Raw genomic sequence first — 17,937 nt, 5'->3', positions numbered from 1 at the left:
TTGCTCGTACGATTGATTATGTGTCTATTGGAAGCAAGCACTTCGTACTCTAGAAAATTCCATGCTTCTTCTTTATACAAAGATTTGGAGATTCAATTATATACGTATATCTGGTGGTGGAAGCGCAGCCAGTTACGAGTGGGAAATATATTCTTAACTAAAAATTAAGTATGCGATGTGGCGCTGGGTAGGATGCCTGGCCTCATGCCCAGTGCCACGTAGTTGACTTCAATTTTGGCAAACATTTCTTTTTTTTTGCCTCAATATCCGCGGAACTTTTCTTATAGATAGCGCTAATTGACTTTGTCGAGGACTTTGCATAAAAGTAGAGAAATGCAAAGTTCTTTGAGCGCTCTGTGTTATGGAATGCTGTGCTTTTTCTGCTGGTGTGTGAACGTTCTTGGGCTCTTTTAATATCTGGGGCGGGTAAGATACGAAGAAAAACAAATAAAAAAAGACGCAAAAAACAATCAAACTTTGAAGGGATAGATTCGAATAGCACACATCGCAACATCGAAATGGTAAGTCTAAAATTTAGCATATGGCCGTGGGAGGGACATGCATTAAAGAAAGAACACTATTAATTGAAACTAAGTTATTCCGAGCTTCAATGAGTGTGATTATAAGAAAACACGTAGCTCGGAGCGCCTTGAGCGAAAACTCGCCCTACAGAGCAGCCTACTCATTCAGTCTGGCTTCAATCCCCCACCCCCGCCTCTTTCCATCGTATCGGCATCGTACCGACGTGCGGTCATGTATCACCACCACTCCTTTGCGCACATAAAAGACCCAGGGATAGCAGTAGTACTGCACTGGCTAAATGTGTCCTTTACAGAGGAAACTCGTGACGCGCACTAGGGATGACTAACTTCCGGCTGTCCAGACGTACACACAACAGGATAACTCACTGAAATCGGCAGGGTTGTGGAACTCGGGACAGGAAAGGCCGTGTTCAGAGAGGAAGCTCAGGAGGTTATTCGTCTCGCCGTTGTAGATGCAGCGACCCTGTGACATCATGTACAACTGCGAAGAAAGGCGGGATAAACAAATTATATCGCACAAAATGCCTGCGCCTTCTCGCAGAACACACGGAGTCAATTATCGTAAGTTACATAGGTCATTCAGGGAATGACGAGGCACAAAACACGGCATGATTCGAAGCACGTAATCTGATCAGGAACAGTGAGCAACCAGAACGTCATGCTTTTTTGTTCCTACAGAGATTAGAGAGTTTTTCTATTGCGTATACGAGCGAACGCAAGAAGTTCGCGTTTGCGTTAGCATTGTGTGTTCTCCACTGCGCGTGCGCGGAGCCCAAATTACGGTCTTAGATTGGCTCGTGGCACCGACGCGCATGATCAGCATGGACCACGCAACGCTAACTCAAACTCACCAGTGCTTGCATTTGCTCCAGTGCGCAGCTCTAATGCTCTCCATTATGCTTTTGTTACATAGGGAAGTGCGAATACCACTTCGAATCGAATAGCACTGCGGCATTCATAACCTCAACAGTGGAAGAGAAAGCCGCAACAACTGGTTTTATTAACGGTGTTAAAGCTAAGGATGACGCTGCGCTATTCGATTCAAACGGGTATTCGCACACCTCTTGTTTTTAAGCCATTCCGTCTTCGGAGCCTTTTGATTTGTTGCTTCCGCTTCAGTGGCAACGGTGATTGGATTAACGCGTGCTCGGGCGGGAAAGTAGACGCCAGGTGTTTCCTTAGAGTTCGTCTACCCGTACCTCCTAAGAGGCTCCTGTGTGCCTGCTTTTCAAATGATGCGCCCGAAAAAAAAAAAAAAACACTTCCTTTAGATGGTCCAAACACTGAGATATTGGGGATGCGATGTCGCATCCCCAAAATGCAGTTCAGGGGCATCAAGGTGTAAACCCTGTCCGCCACTCAGTCCGCATGGCCGTTAGATTTCGATTGTTATCAGCCTACCGATTGGTTAAACCGACTAAAGGAAGACGGATGATAAATTGTGTTCTGGCTATGGCTCGGAATGTATTGCACTCTTAAGCGCAAAACATATGCGCGTCAGAACTTTCCGATCCGACATGGGAACTGCCGGAATGACGTTCGCGGGTGAGGGTTTCCGTAGCACCGGAGAGCGTCGAAAACTTTCGCGGCCGAACGTCGTTCGGGCAGTACGCACCTCGGATCGGACAGTTTTGACGCGCATGTGTTGCGCGCTTTATACCGCAGTCAGACGGAAACGTTAAAGGCCTTCAGGAACGAACTTTTTTAAAGGGTCCGTGAACCAACGCACGCCGATGAGCGCAAGATCGCCCGCTAATTCGCCGATTCTTTAAAGGAGGTTGTTACGAAGGCCTTTAACGTGCCCCCCTGAAAGCGGTAAGAGTCATCCGAGAGTCTACTTGTTTCTCCGTAGTTTCTGCACGTTAGTTAGTATGTAAAAAAAGAAACGCACAGTTGCGCGACGATCACACGACGTGATGTGGTTAGAAAGTGATAGCTTTGCAGCTTATTCGACGGTATGACGTTGACGATCAATTGACATTGCGCCGATCGTGCGTCATACGGTGGTCTGATATTAAAATGACGTTGCGTTGATTTAGCGTCAATACGTTGTTGATGAATAAATGATTTTAACGCCGCGATGTGTTTTCCTATGAAATCTAGCGGGGAAACTGGATTGGCACACTGGTCACGTCATGTTAATTTTTCCAATAAATGGGTGATTCCACGTCAGTTCATGCAATGATGGTCCGGGTCATCATTTAGATATTTTTGTTAAAAATATATATGAAAGCCATGTTTTTGGGAGGAACATTCAGCTAGATATGAACGCCGTAACAATTTTTTTCGCTGAGATATAAAATAGAGAAGCTTGAGGCGTGGAAATTGAGAAGATTTCACAATGCTACTTTGCACAGTCGTCATTTCCTTATCGAACCTTTTACGGCACCATAACTTTTTTAATAGGTTTTACAAAGGTTATACAACACATACATAAAAAATTAAAAATATCCATAAAGTATTTCAATGCAAACAAAAATATCAAACATGGCACAAAAACGCGTTTTAGAGACATATTCACAATTTTTTTTCAAATAAACCATCTTTCATAATACTTCACAAAACGTATCAAAATGCGCGTATTTAAATATTCTTTACGAATATATAAAGATAATATGCCCACCCTTAAACATATTTTTGTTATCAACTCGGAAATTCCGCTGATTTCTCAAAATGTGGCAAGATTGGGCGTCGATATTTAAAAAAAACTCCATCTTTTATTTTCTTTAAACTCCCCTTGGCACTTTGCAGTGACTTGAACTAACCTGTGATGGCAAAAGATTGAGTAACATATGATCTCCAAGCGGGAAAAGCTACGACAAACCTTCACTCGGAGCGAGCCGACGTCTTCGTCATAGCGGCTTTGCCGCACAGCACCAAACGTTTGGGCGTTAGTTATGGCATGTATTTTATATTATTAAAATTATTTTTTTATACGCGGTGATTATTAGTGACGTGAAAAGGAACTTTGAGCTGGAATACCATTAATTAGCTTACGATTCACAGGAATAAAACGGCCCCACTCTGCAAATTCGCTACCTATGCATCATACATAAGCTTAAAACTCTCAGTTGCGCGAATGGCCATGTATACATCTGGCCTCTCGGCATATTGTGACTTTCACAGATGAGTCTCCTGGATTCCTTTGACAGGTTTTACGGTGGTCCACTTTGCTTGCTTCACCGCACGAAACTCTCGAACTCGAAGACAGTTGTGAGCACTGCGCAGAGTGGTTTGACGCGTTTTGCGAAGTGCTGAAGGCATGTAGTTCCCACCAGGAACGCAAGCGATTGTACGTGCTTCTGCCACCAATCATCTTGAAGAAAACAATATTGCGTCTGGTGTCGGAAGCGACTGCCTACATGATTGATCAAACATGAAAACTGAAGCGCAAAGGTGGTGTTTGGGCAACCCCTGATCCCTACATGGGGAAACAGGCGAATGCCGAAAACGTGGGGGTTGCAATTGAGTACTACACACGCGACGACCTCGCATGCTCTGTTCAAAGCCCCGACAAAAAGGACGTCGTCAAAGCCATGATCAACGACATGTTCAAAGTCGTAAAAAGGTTTATGACCCGCTCTATTAAGGAAGCTTACCAGCTGTTTAGGAAGGACCATCCCCAACCCGAACTAGGCATCTCCAAATTTTATTCCCTACGACCAAAATGGGTAAAAAAAAGAGTCCCGAGCACGAGGTGTGCGCATGCATATATTGCGTCAATTTTCAGTTGCTTTTAACGGCAATAACAAATGCCCCAAAGAAGACATTTACTGAAGACGACCTCAAGCGCATCTACCTCTTCTGCGCTCCACAGAACGATTGCTTTCTGCGCCGTTGCGAAAAGTGCCCAAAAACGCAGAGCATCTCGCTGCAGTCGCTTCATCTCGACGAAGACGAAGAGATCTGTTTCGCGTTATGGGACGCTGGCGAACTCGTCAAAAAGGTTATGAACACTTCTGCCTTCCTGCGGCAATAGGAGAGCGAAAAGTATATGAGGCATTCTTACATCCTTGACCTTGAACGAAGCCTGATACATGACACAAGAACCGCCTTACCACCCAAGGCAGTGATGTTTCACTTCGATTTTGCGGAAAAATGGACAGTACTCTTTCCAACCGAAGTGCAGAGTTTTCATTGAAAAAAAACTCAAGTGTCTCTCTCCACAAGTGTGGTTACGTCCACGCAGGGCACGCAAAGCTTTGCCGTTGTCACCGATGGTACACGACGCATGACACAGCTCACGCTCTTCTAGCCACATAGGCCATAAAAGAGTATGTTAATGTTCATTTCTCAGTCTTTTTTGAAATAATTTTTGTATCAGACGGAGCGGCGGCGCATTTCAAGAATCGCTTCCGATTCCACGAATTGTCTCGGAAGCCGCAGTCTTCGGCAAGATGGATCTTTTCAGCCACTGGACACGGAGAAAGCGCTTGTGATGAAGTAGGTGGAAGAAACAACGCTCACCAAGTTGAGATCTTCGCTCAACTCAACGATTGCCACCGCTAAAGACTTTGTGGAAGCGCTACGTAAAAAAGTAACAAATGTCTGCATGTTCCACCTGTCTGTGGAACGGGTTCGAAAGTTTCGAGCGGCAAAGCAAGCAGAGTGGACCACCATAAAACCTGTGAGAAGAATCCAGGCTTCTCATCTGTGGAAGTCATCATATGCCGAGAGGCCGGATGTATACATGGCCACTCGCATAACTGAGAGTTTTAAGCTTATCTATGCATAGTTAGCGAATTCGCACAGTGGGGCCGTTTTGTTCCACTGAATTGTAAGCTAATTAATGGTATTCCAGCTCAAAGTCCATTTTCGCGTCACTAATACTCAGCCCTTATGAAAAAAAGAATTTTAATAATATAAAATACATGCCATAACTAACGCTCAAAACGTTTGGTGCTGTGCGGCAAAGCCGCTATGACGAAGACGTCGGCTCGCTCCGAGTGAAGGTTTGTCGTAGCTTTTCCCGCTTGGAGGTCATATGTTACTCAATCTTTTGCCATCACAGGTTATGTCAAGTCACTGCAAAGTGCCAAGGAGAGTTTAAAGAAAATAAAAGATGGAGTTTTTTAAATATCGACGCCCAATCTTGCCACATTTTGAGAAATCAGCCGAATTTCCGCGTTGATAACAAAAATATGTTTAAGGGTGGGCATTATATCTTTATATATTCGTAAAGAATAATTAAATACGCGCATTTTGATATGTTTTGTGAAGTATTATGATAGATGGTTTATTTGCAAAAAAATTGTGAATATGTTTCTAAAACGCGTTTTTGTGCCATGTTTGATATTTTTGTTTGCATTGAAATATTTTATGTATATTTTTTTATTTTTTATGTATGTGTTGTATAACCTTTGTAAAACCCATTAAAAAAGTTATGGTGCCGTGAAAGGTTCGATAAGGAAACGACGACTGTGCAAAGTAGCATTGTGAAATCTTCTCAATTTCCACGCCTCAAGCTTCTCTATTTTATATCTCAGCCAAAAAAATTGTTACGGCGTTCATATCTAGCTGAATGTTCCTCCCAAAAACATGGCTTTCATATATATTTTTAACAAAAATATCTAAAATATGACCCGGACCATCATTGCATGAATTGACGTGGAATCACCCAAATATAACGGGGAACCCCAATTTATCCGTAGGTACCTTGACGTCAGGTCGCGCGACATTAATTTTCTTGCCAAATTTAGCGGGTAAACTGAGTTGGTGCATAGGTGACGTGACGTAAATCTTGCTGCTAAATCTAAAGGAGAACCCGAATTTGTCTGTAGATCGCGTGACATCAGTTCACGCGACAATAATTTTCCCGCAAAATTTAGCGGGGAAACTTTTCGTTAACGATTACGCCGTCGAAAAACCGGGAACGCGTGCCACCAACCCTAGCTGTGAAACGCTCAACCACTACGGTCATTCACAGCTCAAACAGACGCAGTCCTAAGCATCTCATTATAGCTCCTGAGCCAATAAGACTTCGGTATTCTTATCGGCATTAGCCAATAAGAACGCCGAAAAACAAATTCAGACGCAAGAAGCATGATCATAAGAAGCCTTCTATGCCTTCTGTTTCTTGAGTTGTTAACGTGTGTATATATAGGGTGGTCCAAGTCCCCAGGCTCGATCTAAAATGGACCGTAAAAGTCGACACCTGCACGTAGCAATCTAAACTTTTCGTCTAAGGTGTATTTTACAGGTCGGTTTTTTCTAGTAAAATTGCCAAGCCGTAGTTTTCTTTCTGTAAAAGAGAGGGCCAAGAAACTTGCCAGGGTGTACGGCGGGCAGCGACGCACGCGACAGGGGTTCAGTAGCGGGATGTGTTTGGCGTTCGCATTGATAGATGGCGTCGGGAGCAGCGTCCGACCAGCGAAAGAAAGCAGACGACACGCAGACGAAATCCGTTGGCAGAAAAAGCGCCGTCGTTATGCAGATGCGTTTTTTTTCTTCTTTACTTTAAGTTTTGCTTTTGTTGTCCGTATTTATTTTTTAACCGAAGGTACATCTCAAAAGGATTATGTTCATTTTAATAAACCACGGTGGTCGCGAGCAGTCGCGATAAGGAGGTAGCGCCCGCTATCAATACGAACGCCAAACACACCCCGCTACTGAACCCTTGTCGTCTGCGTCGCTGCCCGCCGTAGACCCGGGCAAGTTTCTTGGCCTTATTTTTTATAGAAAGAGAACTACGCTTTGTAATTTTGCAAAAAAGGCGACCTGTGAAATACACCTTTGACGAAAAGTTTAGATTGCTACATGCAGGCGCCGATTTTTACGGTCTTTTTTAGATAGAGCCTGGTGACTTGGACCACACTACCGATGAACCGAAGAGCGTGTGGGTAGGACGAACGTGTAAACACAAGGAGAAAACTGGACGACATATATGCCCACACACGTCTTATACATGCACGTGCCGTCCCGTTTGTTCCGAAACTCGCGAAGCGTCACATTTCACAGATTGAATGAAATACGACGTTATTGTATTCATATTATGCAACTATTCAAAATACATTAGCAAGGTGAAAAGAATGGAGACCTAATGATACACACACAGTGCCAACGAGCAGCTGGGCTGTAGTGGCGACAACCAAAGTCTTTTTTTTTTTTTTCACGTTTGTATTATAGCATAAAAAACGAAAGTAAAACAAGGCAATGGACCTGCTCAGTTTCTTTAAGATATTTCCCAGTGCACTGCCGAATACAAACAGAAATATAATTATAACGAGACTAACAAAAGCGACGAGTGAACAAAAATAACAAGAGTATGTTGAAGAAAGTATGAACTCATTTGTTTCGAAGCTATTCTCAAAATAATTTGTAGGTTTTTAAAGATATTCATTTCTATCAGCGTATTTTTTTTTAAGTTGAACTGTAAATGCTTGTTGGTGAAAGTGAGAGTTAAAAGCAACGTTTTATATTTATTGGAGGAACCAAATTAAACTGAGTTGAATAAACCATCAATTGGAATAATGCCTTCCACGACCTGGAAATTCATGTTGATGAAAGTAAGACCTGAAAACACGTTTTACACTTATTCGAGGAATAAAATTAAACTGAGTTGGAATTAACCATCAATTGAGATATTGCTTGGCATGTTTAGTTAGGCACGGGTTGCATGATAACAGGCGCAATTATCGCAACTGAGTAAGCCTTACCACGTCGAAATAGGAGAATATTTTGGCACTCGGCGTGTGCAAAGAACATATGACTGTGTGTCCCCTTTCGGCCAACCTCTTGAGGATTTGGATGCACATCAGGCTGGAGCAGTTGTCCAATCCGCTGCAGAGTGAACACCAAGCAGTAATTTAAAAAAAAGTCATATATTCTACGCATATCAAAAAAAGAAGCCTTTCTGTATACTTTTCAGGGCTTCATATACAGTGTGTCAAGCGCATACAATGCGGTAAGAGATATACAGGGTGTTTCACCTAACGTTGACGAAAACAGTTGTAAACAGCTTACATGTCGCGCAATAAGAACATGGGAATGGTATTGATCAGCGTCCAGGGCATATTTTAATGTGTGCATTGTTTTTAGCTTTGTCGGGATTTAACTTGTTATGCAATGCTTACGCGTATAGAGTTACCGTTCCCAACTTGCTGACCATCATTAGAAAAGAAATATCAGTAAATTTCAGGAAGACATGAAGCTCGTGGGAAGAGCGAATGTCCACTAAAGTTGCCGCTTTTTCCACACTCTCAAGGCTTGCGGAGCAAAAATATGGGAAATAATAATTAAAAAAGAGAAGAAAAAAACGCACGGGCTCGCCGAAGTTGGGTGTATTTTGGAGAAAATGACAAAGAAAGCAGGCGCCCCACATCCTTCTAAAACTGATGGATTTAATGTTTTTCATAATGCCCCAGCACGTTTATATTCGGAACTATATTTATATTTACATTTAGTTACAAAGTTAATCGTGTTAAACTTATTAAAACTTGAAATACAGTTAACTAGTGAATCCTAATTTTACCGAAAGCAGTGTGCAACAATAATTAATTTCCTATACAGTAACAAACACGGTTCTAACCTTAACACTCTGCGATGTGAAGTTTTCACGCGATTATTTTAACCTACGTTCGATGAAACAGCCAGTATGTGTATATATTGTTGGACACAACGAATAATGACAATTTTCTTCTCAGTCAAATTTGCTAGCATCAGGGACATTGTCACAAACGGCCCAAATAAAACATATCTGCACGTTGTTGCCTAACTTGGCCGATCCTCCAGTCTAGTCAAATTAAATACCTATCAATAAATGACTACCGAATAGACTTTTTTTCCTTGCAAACGCATTTAGCTGGTGCTCTAGTCTTTTCCAACCCCACGAAACTTCCGGTTCAGAAAAATAATGAACAAAACCTACCTTAATACCGCTACTTGAAAGAGCGATGAAACTTTAAACTGCCGATTCTCCAGGTTAGTGGTTCCCAAATGGGGTTCTGCGGGCCTTTTGGGGTTCGGGAAGGCATTCTAAGGGTCCGCGAAGCCCTGCCTCATCAGTAAAGCCCGGCAATAAAGGTTGTCTTTTATCCGATTGAGAAGAATCGTTCCAAATTTTCGGGTGAGTTTTCTCGTGTACATATCATTGGGAGAAGTCTACTTCACACCAGCCTTTAGTTATATCCGATTATTAAATAATTATAATACTTAACCTATACCTTTCCCTTCACCTCACCATGAACGCGGTCCTCCATCATCTCCGCCGATCAACAAGAGGTCCGCGAATCGTCAATGGTTGAGGACCACTGCTCCAGGTGAACGGCGAAAGAAACAAGCACGCGACATCTTGTCAAATGTTTCTGATATTCTAGAGAACCAAATATTCTCCTCCAATACTTTAAATCGTACAACCGAAGGCCCTCGCTAAATCTCCAACTTTGTTGTTCGTTTAGCATTTATTCTTTCTAGCACTGGTGACATAAGCAAGCTCGACAGGCTTACAAAGACGGAGCTGTCGGAAGTCCTTCGGGACTCAAACAGCGGTTCGTATTTGTCAACAGTAAAAGGGTCTATATATTTTATTTGCGTTGCAAGGGTACAGTTACGAATACCTGGAGGTAGTGGCTCCTTGTAAAATCAAGAATACAATTTCTTCACCCAAAGTAGATCAAGCTTCTACTCTCTCAGTTGCCCCCGAAGAGATAGTTCTTTTCGAGGCTGTAAATAACCAAGCTCTGAGTTGTTACTTACAGCTTACCATTTTACAATTTACAGTTTAAACTTAATTGTATTTAAATTTCCAACTTACAATTTACCATTTACATCGCAAAAATATTAGCGTTAAAGACAAGGGGCAAGGGAGGTCAGGACAGAACAAGGGGTGGTTTAAACTGACGCTTTAATGAACACACAAAGAAAGAAAAGTACGAAGATGAAATCTATATAAAAAGATAAAAAGATAATGATTTAGAAGGAGATCTCATATAACATAGATATAATAAAAAAACTAAAAAATAAAGCCAACAATATTATAAAAAAATGAAAGCCGTTTACAACTCCCTGTAACGCCGAATTAGAGCGCAGCTCTCGAGGAGGAGGAGGGAAGAGAACTGAGGGGAGGGTATACCCCCTCCCTCCTCCTCACCTCCTCATCATGCTGCTCCTCGCTCCGAGCGGAGTCGGCGTAACTTTGAGGTCACGTGACCCTCGTGACGTCGCGTCACCCTCGTGAACTCACGGGGGTCACGTGACTTCACGGGGGTCACGTGTCTTCACGGGGGTTACGTGACCTCACGGGGTCACATGACCTCACGGGGGTCATGTGACTTCACGAGGTCTCGTGATCTCATTGGGCTCACGTAAGGTAAGGGGGTCACATGACCTCAGGGGGGTCGCGTGACCCCAGTCAGGGGGTCAGGGGGTAACGTGACCCCCCCCCCCGAGGGAGGTCACGGTCCCCTCTCAGGGGGTCAAGCGATCCTCTGAGGCCCCTCCCCCTTTTTTCCCGAGGGGTGTCACATGACCCCGCGGGGATGTTTCCGCACAGTGCCGAAACGGCGACGGCGACGCCGCACAAGCCGGGAACGGGCGCCTAGGAGCTGCGCTCTAAAATTGAAAACAAATGGTAGAGAAGTAAACAAGGTTTAAGAAATAAGCAGGTATCGTAGTTCTTTCGGTGACAAGTTCACTGATGGCGCGCTTATGCAGGATTCGCTTCTTGCTGCTATGGCCTGGCCTTTCTAGATTCCTCAAGGTCGTTTGTGGTGAAGCCACCTCAGAATCTCTGCTCTACCGAACAACGGGGCGCACCCGCAGTCCCTCAGATGTAAAGCTAAGTGATCTGACGGCGAGGATTTCAGAGAAGTTTCATGCTCCCCGATCCTGATGAGAACGGTATTTCACACACAACACCGCAGTCACTGTTTAAGTGCTTGTGGCCCCATGTCTCACGCTGCATTTGTCCGCCTTGTCGCGCTGCGAGTTTATTTTGGGTCAGAGCCTGGTTAGCGTGTCGGGGGCAGATAGCACTATCCGGACATCATTCTTGGATGCGACTCTCTTGAAGCTGTCTGAGGTGGGAGTCATAAATGGAACGACTGCAGGTCGGTGTCGTTTCTCTCTCCCTTTCTTGGTCGGTTGGATTTCATCAATCATTGAGGCATATCTGATAAGATGGAAGCCGGAAGCTTAGAGTCGAAATGCTTGCGCATCAAAGCTCGCCGCTGCTGAATGAGAACAGGATATGTTTAGAACCGCGCTAAAACACCTGGAAACAATTCCTCTTTTTACAAGTTGGTGTGCGCCGAAATGTACTGTCTTTTTAGTCTTTTTGGCGATCTTGGCGACTACATCCAGTGATGGTTACTTTTGAAGGTGAGTCGAAGGTCTAAAAATCGTAGGGTGGAGTTGATTCGAGCCTACGTGAGTGGAATTTAAACCTTCAATTTTGTCTATGAATATGGTTTTTATGGTGTTGATGAGAGTAGCGTGGGTTGCTTGAGATGATGGACGACAGTTCATTGGATGGTCCTGTCGCTTTTTGAAGAAAAACGTCACGCACCAACAAGGGCCAACGCACGAACACATACATATTCCTTTTTTTTTTTGTTGTATACAGCTGTTTCCTGAGAAAATTACCACCGTGGAGCTCGGATAAAAAGTCAGTAGTTCAAGAAACGAATCGACCGGTAAGCCGCAGCTGTTCTTCGTTCTGTTTTTTATCGTTTTATTGAAACGTCAGTTGAACGTAGCGCTTGACCTGTCTTCTACTCCCTTGTCATTTGTCTTTCGCGCTAATATTTTCAGGTTGTTCAACTAACTAGGCCGCCAACTTATTTTCTTTCAATGAACAATTTCACCATGTACAAACCAGGCGCCTTTTTATGGAGTCATCTTTAGCGAAGGGAAAGGTTCTTTAGGCTGTCTGTGTGAATGGGAAATCGGAGTTTGAGTTTAGATTAAACTTGCCAATTCTGATTCACAATGAATGAGCAGCAGAGTTCTGCTGTGAAAATAATATATTGGCCAAGAAAAGATTGAGTTCAATTTTTACTGAAACGATGTAATATACTGGAACCCAAATCAATAGACCCTTTCCGGAATTCAGTCTGGCCACTTTGATCACTGCCATCGTCATCTGAAAAATGGCATATGTGCTATACTATACTCCGTTTCACCTTATGTTGTACCGCAGCAAAGACTGGAAGGGCGAGCTCATAGCGTTTACAGCTGCCCTTACTGCACGAAAGCTTGTACCGCCGAGATCTGCCCCAGAGCAAGGAGCTCGCGCTTATAGCCTTTTCTGCGGTACAACATCAGGTGAAACAATGTATAATGGCGGCCTCGTGTTTACTAATAAAGGAAGAAGTTGAAGATGCTCCAAAGCAGATGATTCGAGGCCTATACATTCTTGACGTTTATGCGACGTGAAGCAGGAATTGGATGCAAGAGCTGCGTAAGCGTTCATTTCTAACTCGGGGCCAGTCAATCTGTTAATAGCACATACTCGTATTCAAAGCCTCTTGGTGTATAAAACTTTATAAAGGCGTCTATGTGGGTTGGTGGTTCGTTCTGACTGGTTGCATCTTTTTTGCCATCGGCACTGAAAGAGATTGAAAAAGGACTGTACAGTGAAGCGCGCATTCTCGTTTACCGTTAACTTGCGAAGGTGACGGTGCCCATAAAATACTGCAGACCACGGGTCCATTTCCGCCATTAGAACGGTAAAAGTTAAACTGCCATTTGAGTCACCAGATGGCTCTGAAGTCCGGAAAGGGTCTATTGGGCAAGGAAAGTTCAAAATGGGTAAAAGTTAAAAAAAAATATTAACATTTTGGTTGGTAACATAAAGCTGCACTTCACACAGTCGTGGAGAAATTAGTGAGTATCGGCTCACAAAATAGAGAACTGCAAATATTTGCTCACGTAAAAGAATGTAAGGCAAACGCCATATTCTTTTCCATTAAAAAAAATCATTGAAGGGGAAAAGAATGCCAGCGGAACCGTCCACGAGTAGTGAAACCCGGAGCGTCAAGACGTTCCTCGTCCTGGTCAATGAATCACCTTCCCCGAATATACATAGTACACTCGGAAATCCTTGAAAGCATACCGAACCCCGCAGTGCACTCAGTACTCCTACCATAATCACTAAACACTTAAAAAAAAAAAAACGTAGGACGCGGTGAGTCTTGAATATCTTATATTATCTCTCCGCAACCATTGAGATTGAGGCGTTTGCCGATAAAAACGGCCAAGACGTAATTAGAAATCAATGAGCGTGAACGCACCGAGCCACGACTCTCCGTTTCATAAGCTGTCACTGTCTACATTGTCCTCACGTCGTGGGTTCGTCGAGGAACAGGACGGGAGGGTTGTTGACGAGCTCCTGGGCGATGGCCAGCCGCTTCCTCTCGCCGCCAGAGAGAGCCTCCGCCCTGGTGTGCCGACACTCACTCAGGCCCCACTCGTCGACCAGCTGGTCCACCTAGTCCAAGAGACCGATAAGAAGAGTGTTTGCTTAGGCAGCGGAAACTTATAGACCAATCCAACTCACTGACGCCAAGTCATTTTGGTGGCGCTGCTCTCGGTACTGGGCATGCGCATACGTTTCCCTCTTTTCGAATTAGGTTTTTGCGCAGGCGCAGTGCTGGGCGTCCGGTGTTCCCACTGTAGATGGGAAATTTAGCCAGTGCGGTACCACTGGTTTAGAAAAAAGTTCGTAGCACTTACTAACTAAAAGTAAGTAGGTGCTTGTTACAATATTCACTAAGTTTTTAGTAACTCCAGTATGGAACAGCCAAATTAGTAACATTACTAGCTAAAGAAGCTAGTGACGGTTACGAACCTCATCGATAGAACCTAGTATCCTTCACTATCTTCAGCTTGTAACTGGCACTAACTCTTACAAGACCTAGTAAACTGCTACTACCTCTAAGCAGTAGCTGTTTTACGTTCAGAAAGCGAGGAACCTTTTTCCTTGGAAGGAGGTAATGCGTTTCCTTTTTTGTTGATGGGTACCGTAATAACGAAGGAGTTATTAACGATGTGCGACAGCAAAACTCGCTCTCAAACACTCGAACCCAGGTAGCGCTAGTCAACGTCAAATTCCAAATTGGCAAAAAAAAATTATTGCTGGCATAGAGTTTATTTCCACGCTGCTTACATATGCATTTGCACACATATCAGTTATTCAATTCAGACAATGAATTAAAACACAGATGACACACGCACGACGACACCCTAACACACCACTGCCTCCAGTGGTCGTCTTTTACCGATCATTTGAAAGAAGTCGGTTGGTCAGTGACCACCTCGACCGTGAAAAAATGTTACAAGTACAGTGCTGCTTTCGCAATAATATTGTTCTCCAAGCTTGTTGCAAAATATTCCAAAAAACGCCCTTCCTAAAGAAGTAACGGAATACACAGTAATCGCTTGCGACAGACCATTAAAATAAAAAGGAGTGGGAGGGGTAATCGGTGGCCGAGTGGGCTAGCGCACACCAGATCGGAGCACGTGGAGCGAATGTTCGCGCTGCAGAATCCAGAGATGCAGGGCTCAATCCCCCCACCTGCCCGTTTCGATCTGGATGAGCATCGTACCGGCATGCGGTCGTGTATCACTACTGCTTGATGCACATTAAAGACACCATGTTAGCGGTTGTGCTTGCACTTACTAAATTTCTCTACAGCTGGGAGACTCGTCACGCGTTGAGGCAAGTTCTAGTGTGTATAAACATACACACAAACCGATTTTCTATCAAACAGTGTTGCCATATAGGTTCCACGCAGCCATGTTCGCGCTTCCTTGCATAGCAGCTGCAACCGTACTACCTGTCGCGCGTTTGCGGGAGTAAATAGCTAGTACAGAGCTAGAAACGGCCAGAAAAAGATATCAACTGCTGCAGTTATTCACAGTTTACTACTCATCACGCGTTTGAGGTTGTAAATAGCTAGTCAAAACGTAGTAACGGTCGGGAAAAGATAGTAACTGCTGCAGAAATTAACTTTTTACTAGATTTCTTTGTAAGAGTTCGGGGTTTTAGTATGCATCACGCAGTAGAGATAAACGACCGGACGCCGGCATGACGCGCATTCAGATCGAAACGGGAAGGAGTGAAGATTGAGCCCAGGGCCGGCTTGCTAAAAACAGCGTCTCAGCTGAGACCGTGGTCAAGAAAGCACTGCCAAAGTTAGCGAACGAGCTGAGTGGGACTCAAACCGCGTCTCAAGACGCTCATGAGTTAAAATTAACTGTTGGGCTAGTTGGTTAGACATCTTAATTACGTAATTAAGACGCTCATGAGCTCCAGCCTTTGCAGTGCTTTCCTCCAAGTAGTCTCAGCTAAGACGCTGTTCTATCGAGACGGTCCAGGACCTCTGAGTTTTGCAGCGCGAGCTTTCGCTCCACGTGCTCCAAGCTTCTTTGCGTTAACACACCCGCGGCCACCGATCCCCCTGAAGAGTAGTAAGGTGGGGCAAGTAAAATGAGATGCGGGGCAAAATGCGACAGTTTGTGTTTAGCGCCGCCCATTTCCTGGACTGCGCTAAACAGCTGGGAGGCTCGTCGCCCGTTGATGCAAGTTCTAGGCTGTATAAACATACACACAACCAGAGTACATCAGAGTATGTTCAAACATCACCGGGAGCTGCCGTGACCTATACAATTTCCGTGCTTAAAATATTAAAGCTGTCGGCAGGAGTGTTCCGGAGAAAACAAAAAGCGGAGTTGAGGTTGACGCGTTTACACCTCGCCAAAAAGGTGCAAAATTCAGTGCGAGGTTTGGCTTGGAGACGTGCACCCCGGCTGGCAACAACTATTCTGCAAAAATATAGCTTTAATTTTATTGGTACAGTTTATCGGCTCCATTCGGACCACAACTGAGCAATCTGTAGTAGCCTTTCTGTTTTTTAAAGAAATACTTATTTACGTAACGGGGTACACGCCAGGGAAAAACGCGACAATCTGTCATTCTATGACGCGCATGTCAATATCGCAGGAGTCTCCTGGTAGCTCGTGGACCACATTCTTTTTTTCACGGTGTCTAGGATGGTCCGAACGCATGAAAGTAAAACAATAAGGGCATCACAACGTGAAAGTGACATGAACAAAGCTCTTGAAAGTGTCAAGCAACAGTGTCACTTCCTTCGCACCGCTGCCGCGCTTTTCGACGTACCAAAGGATGCGCTTCAAAGGCGAGCCAAACTACTCGGAGAAAGTAAAAAGCAACGGTTCAAGAAAAAAAACAAAAACAAAAAAAAGAAAACGGCTGCGTTACAGAAGGCGCGTTCTTTCCGACGTTTTGGGTATCAAGAATATTTATTCTGTACCTAACGTAGGATAGGAAAAGAGAAAAAGCAGATCGGAGAGCAGCACTGTTCGAACGTCATCTCCCTACAAGGCAAAGCTGATGTTGGCGAAAGCAACCAAGGACCGGCGTTCCACTGCCTGCCCCCCCCCCCCCCCCCCCTCCGCCCCCCAGAAAAGAAACAGACAAAAAGCAGCAACAACAAAGAAACAAAACAAAACAAAAAATGATAGGCGTTTACAATCTCCTGTAACGCCAAACTAGAGCGCAGCCCTTCAGGAGGAAGAGGGAAAGGTACGGAGAGGAGAGTGTGCCCCTCCTCCTCATTCGTACCCTCCCCTCCTCCTCTTTTGCTCCCCTCTCATTTAGCGGGAAATTTTCACTAAATTTCCGCTAAATATTGCGAAAGAAACTCTCTACTAAATTTAGCGTGGAAGCTGTCTTTTTAAATTTAGCGGAAAATTTTCTCTGCTAAATTTAGAAGGGTAATTTTTCACTAAATTTACCGGGGAATGTTTCCTGCTAAATTTAGCGCGGAATTTTGCCAGCTAAATATAGCCGGGAACTTTTTCCGTTAAATTTAGCGGGAAAACTTTACCGTTAAATTTAGCGGGGAAATGTTTTCGCTAAATTTAGCGGGGAATTTTTTTCGCTCAATTTAGCGCGGAATATTTTTCTACAAAATTTAGCGGGAAATTTTTCCCACTAGATATAGAAGGGAATATGTCCGCTAAATTTGGCTGAAACATTAGGGAGTTTTCGTAGATCGTTTTTGCCGTCCCGTAAAGCCCTCCGCAACCCGCTAGGATAGCGGAAACTCCACAGTCAAGGCTATCAGCGCGCAGGCGCAGTAGCAACTTCTTCGTTGCGGAACGCTTAGCGGTGGGGGCAGCGCGGTCTACGAAAACTCCCTATTTTTCCTCAAGATTTACCGTAGAATTTTTTCCGCTAAACTTAGCGGGGAAATTTTTACGCTAAATATAACGGGAAAATTTACCCATAATGCAACGCGCGGTGACATCACGCGTGACGTCACTCGTGACCCTCGTGACGTCACACGTGACGTCCGTGTGACGTCATTATGGGAAACGTCCCATAATGCAACGCGCAGTTACGCCGACCCCGACGGCGACGCCGGCGGTGACG

At 44.3% G+C, this 17,937-nt stretch overlaps 1 protein-coding gene across 1 annotated transcript in view; it reads right to left on the bottom strand.

The window, feature by feature from the left end:
- LOC8041224 (ATP-binding cassette sub-family G member 1) overlaps positions 1–17,937 on the bottom strand; it is a 51,205-nt gene that overhangs the window by 14,435 nt on the left and 18,833 nt on the right. Inside the window, exons 5-7 of the mRNA XM_040503619.2 lie at positions 13,823–13,968; positions 8,198–8,321; positions 909–1,023 (exon numbers count right to left, since the gene is read on the bottom strand). Of these exons, the coding sequence (XP_040359553.2) occupies positions 909–1,023; positions 8,198–8,321; positions 13,823–13,968 (385 nt within the window). The remainder of the gene's footprint in view (positions 1–908; positions 1,024–8,197; positions 8,322–13,822; positions 13,969–17,937) is intronic.

This window comes from Ixodes scapularis, unplaced genomic scaffold (genome assembly GCF_016920785.2).
Source record: "Ixodes scapularis isolate PalLabHiFi unplaced genomic scaffold, ASM1692078v2 PGA_scaffold0__279_contigs__length_252992795, whole genome shotgun sequence".
NCBI lineage: Eukaryota > Metazoa > Arthropoda > Arachnida > Ixodida > Ixodidae > Ixodes > Ixodes scapularis.
The sequence above is the reverse complement of the archived record's forward strand: the minus strand, read 5'-3'. Positions and strand labels throughout refer to the sequence as shown.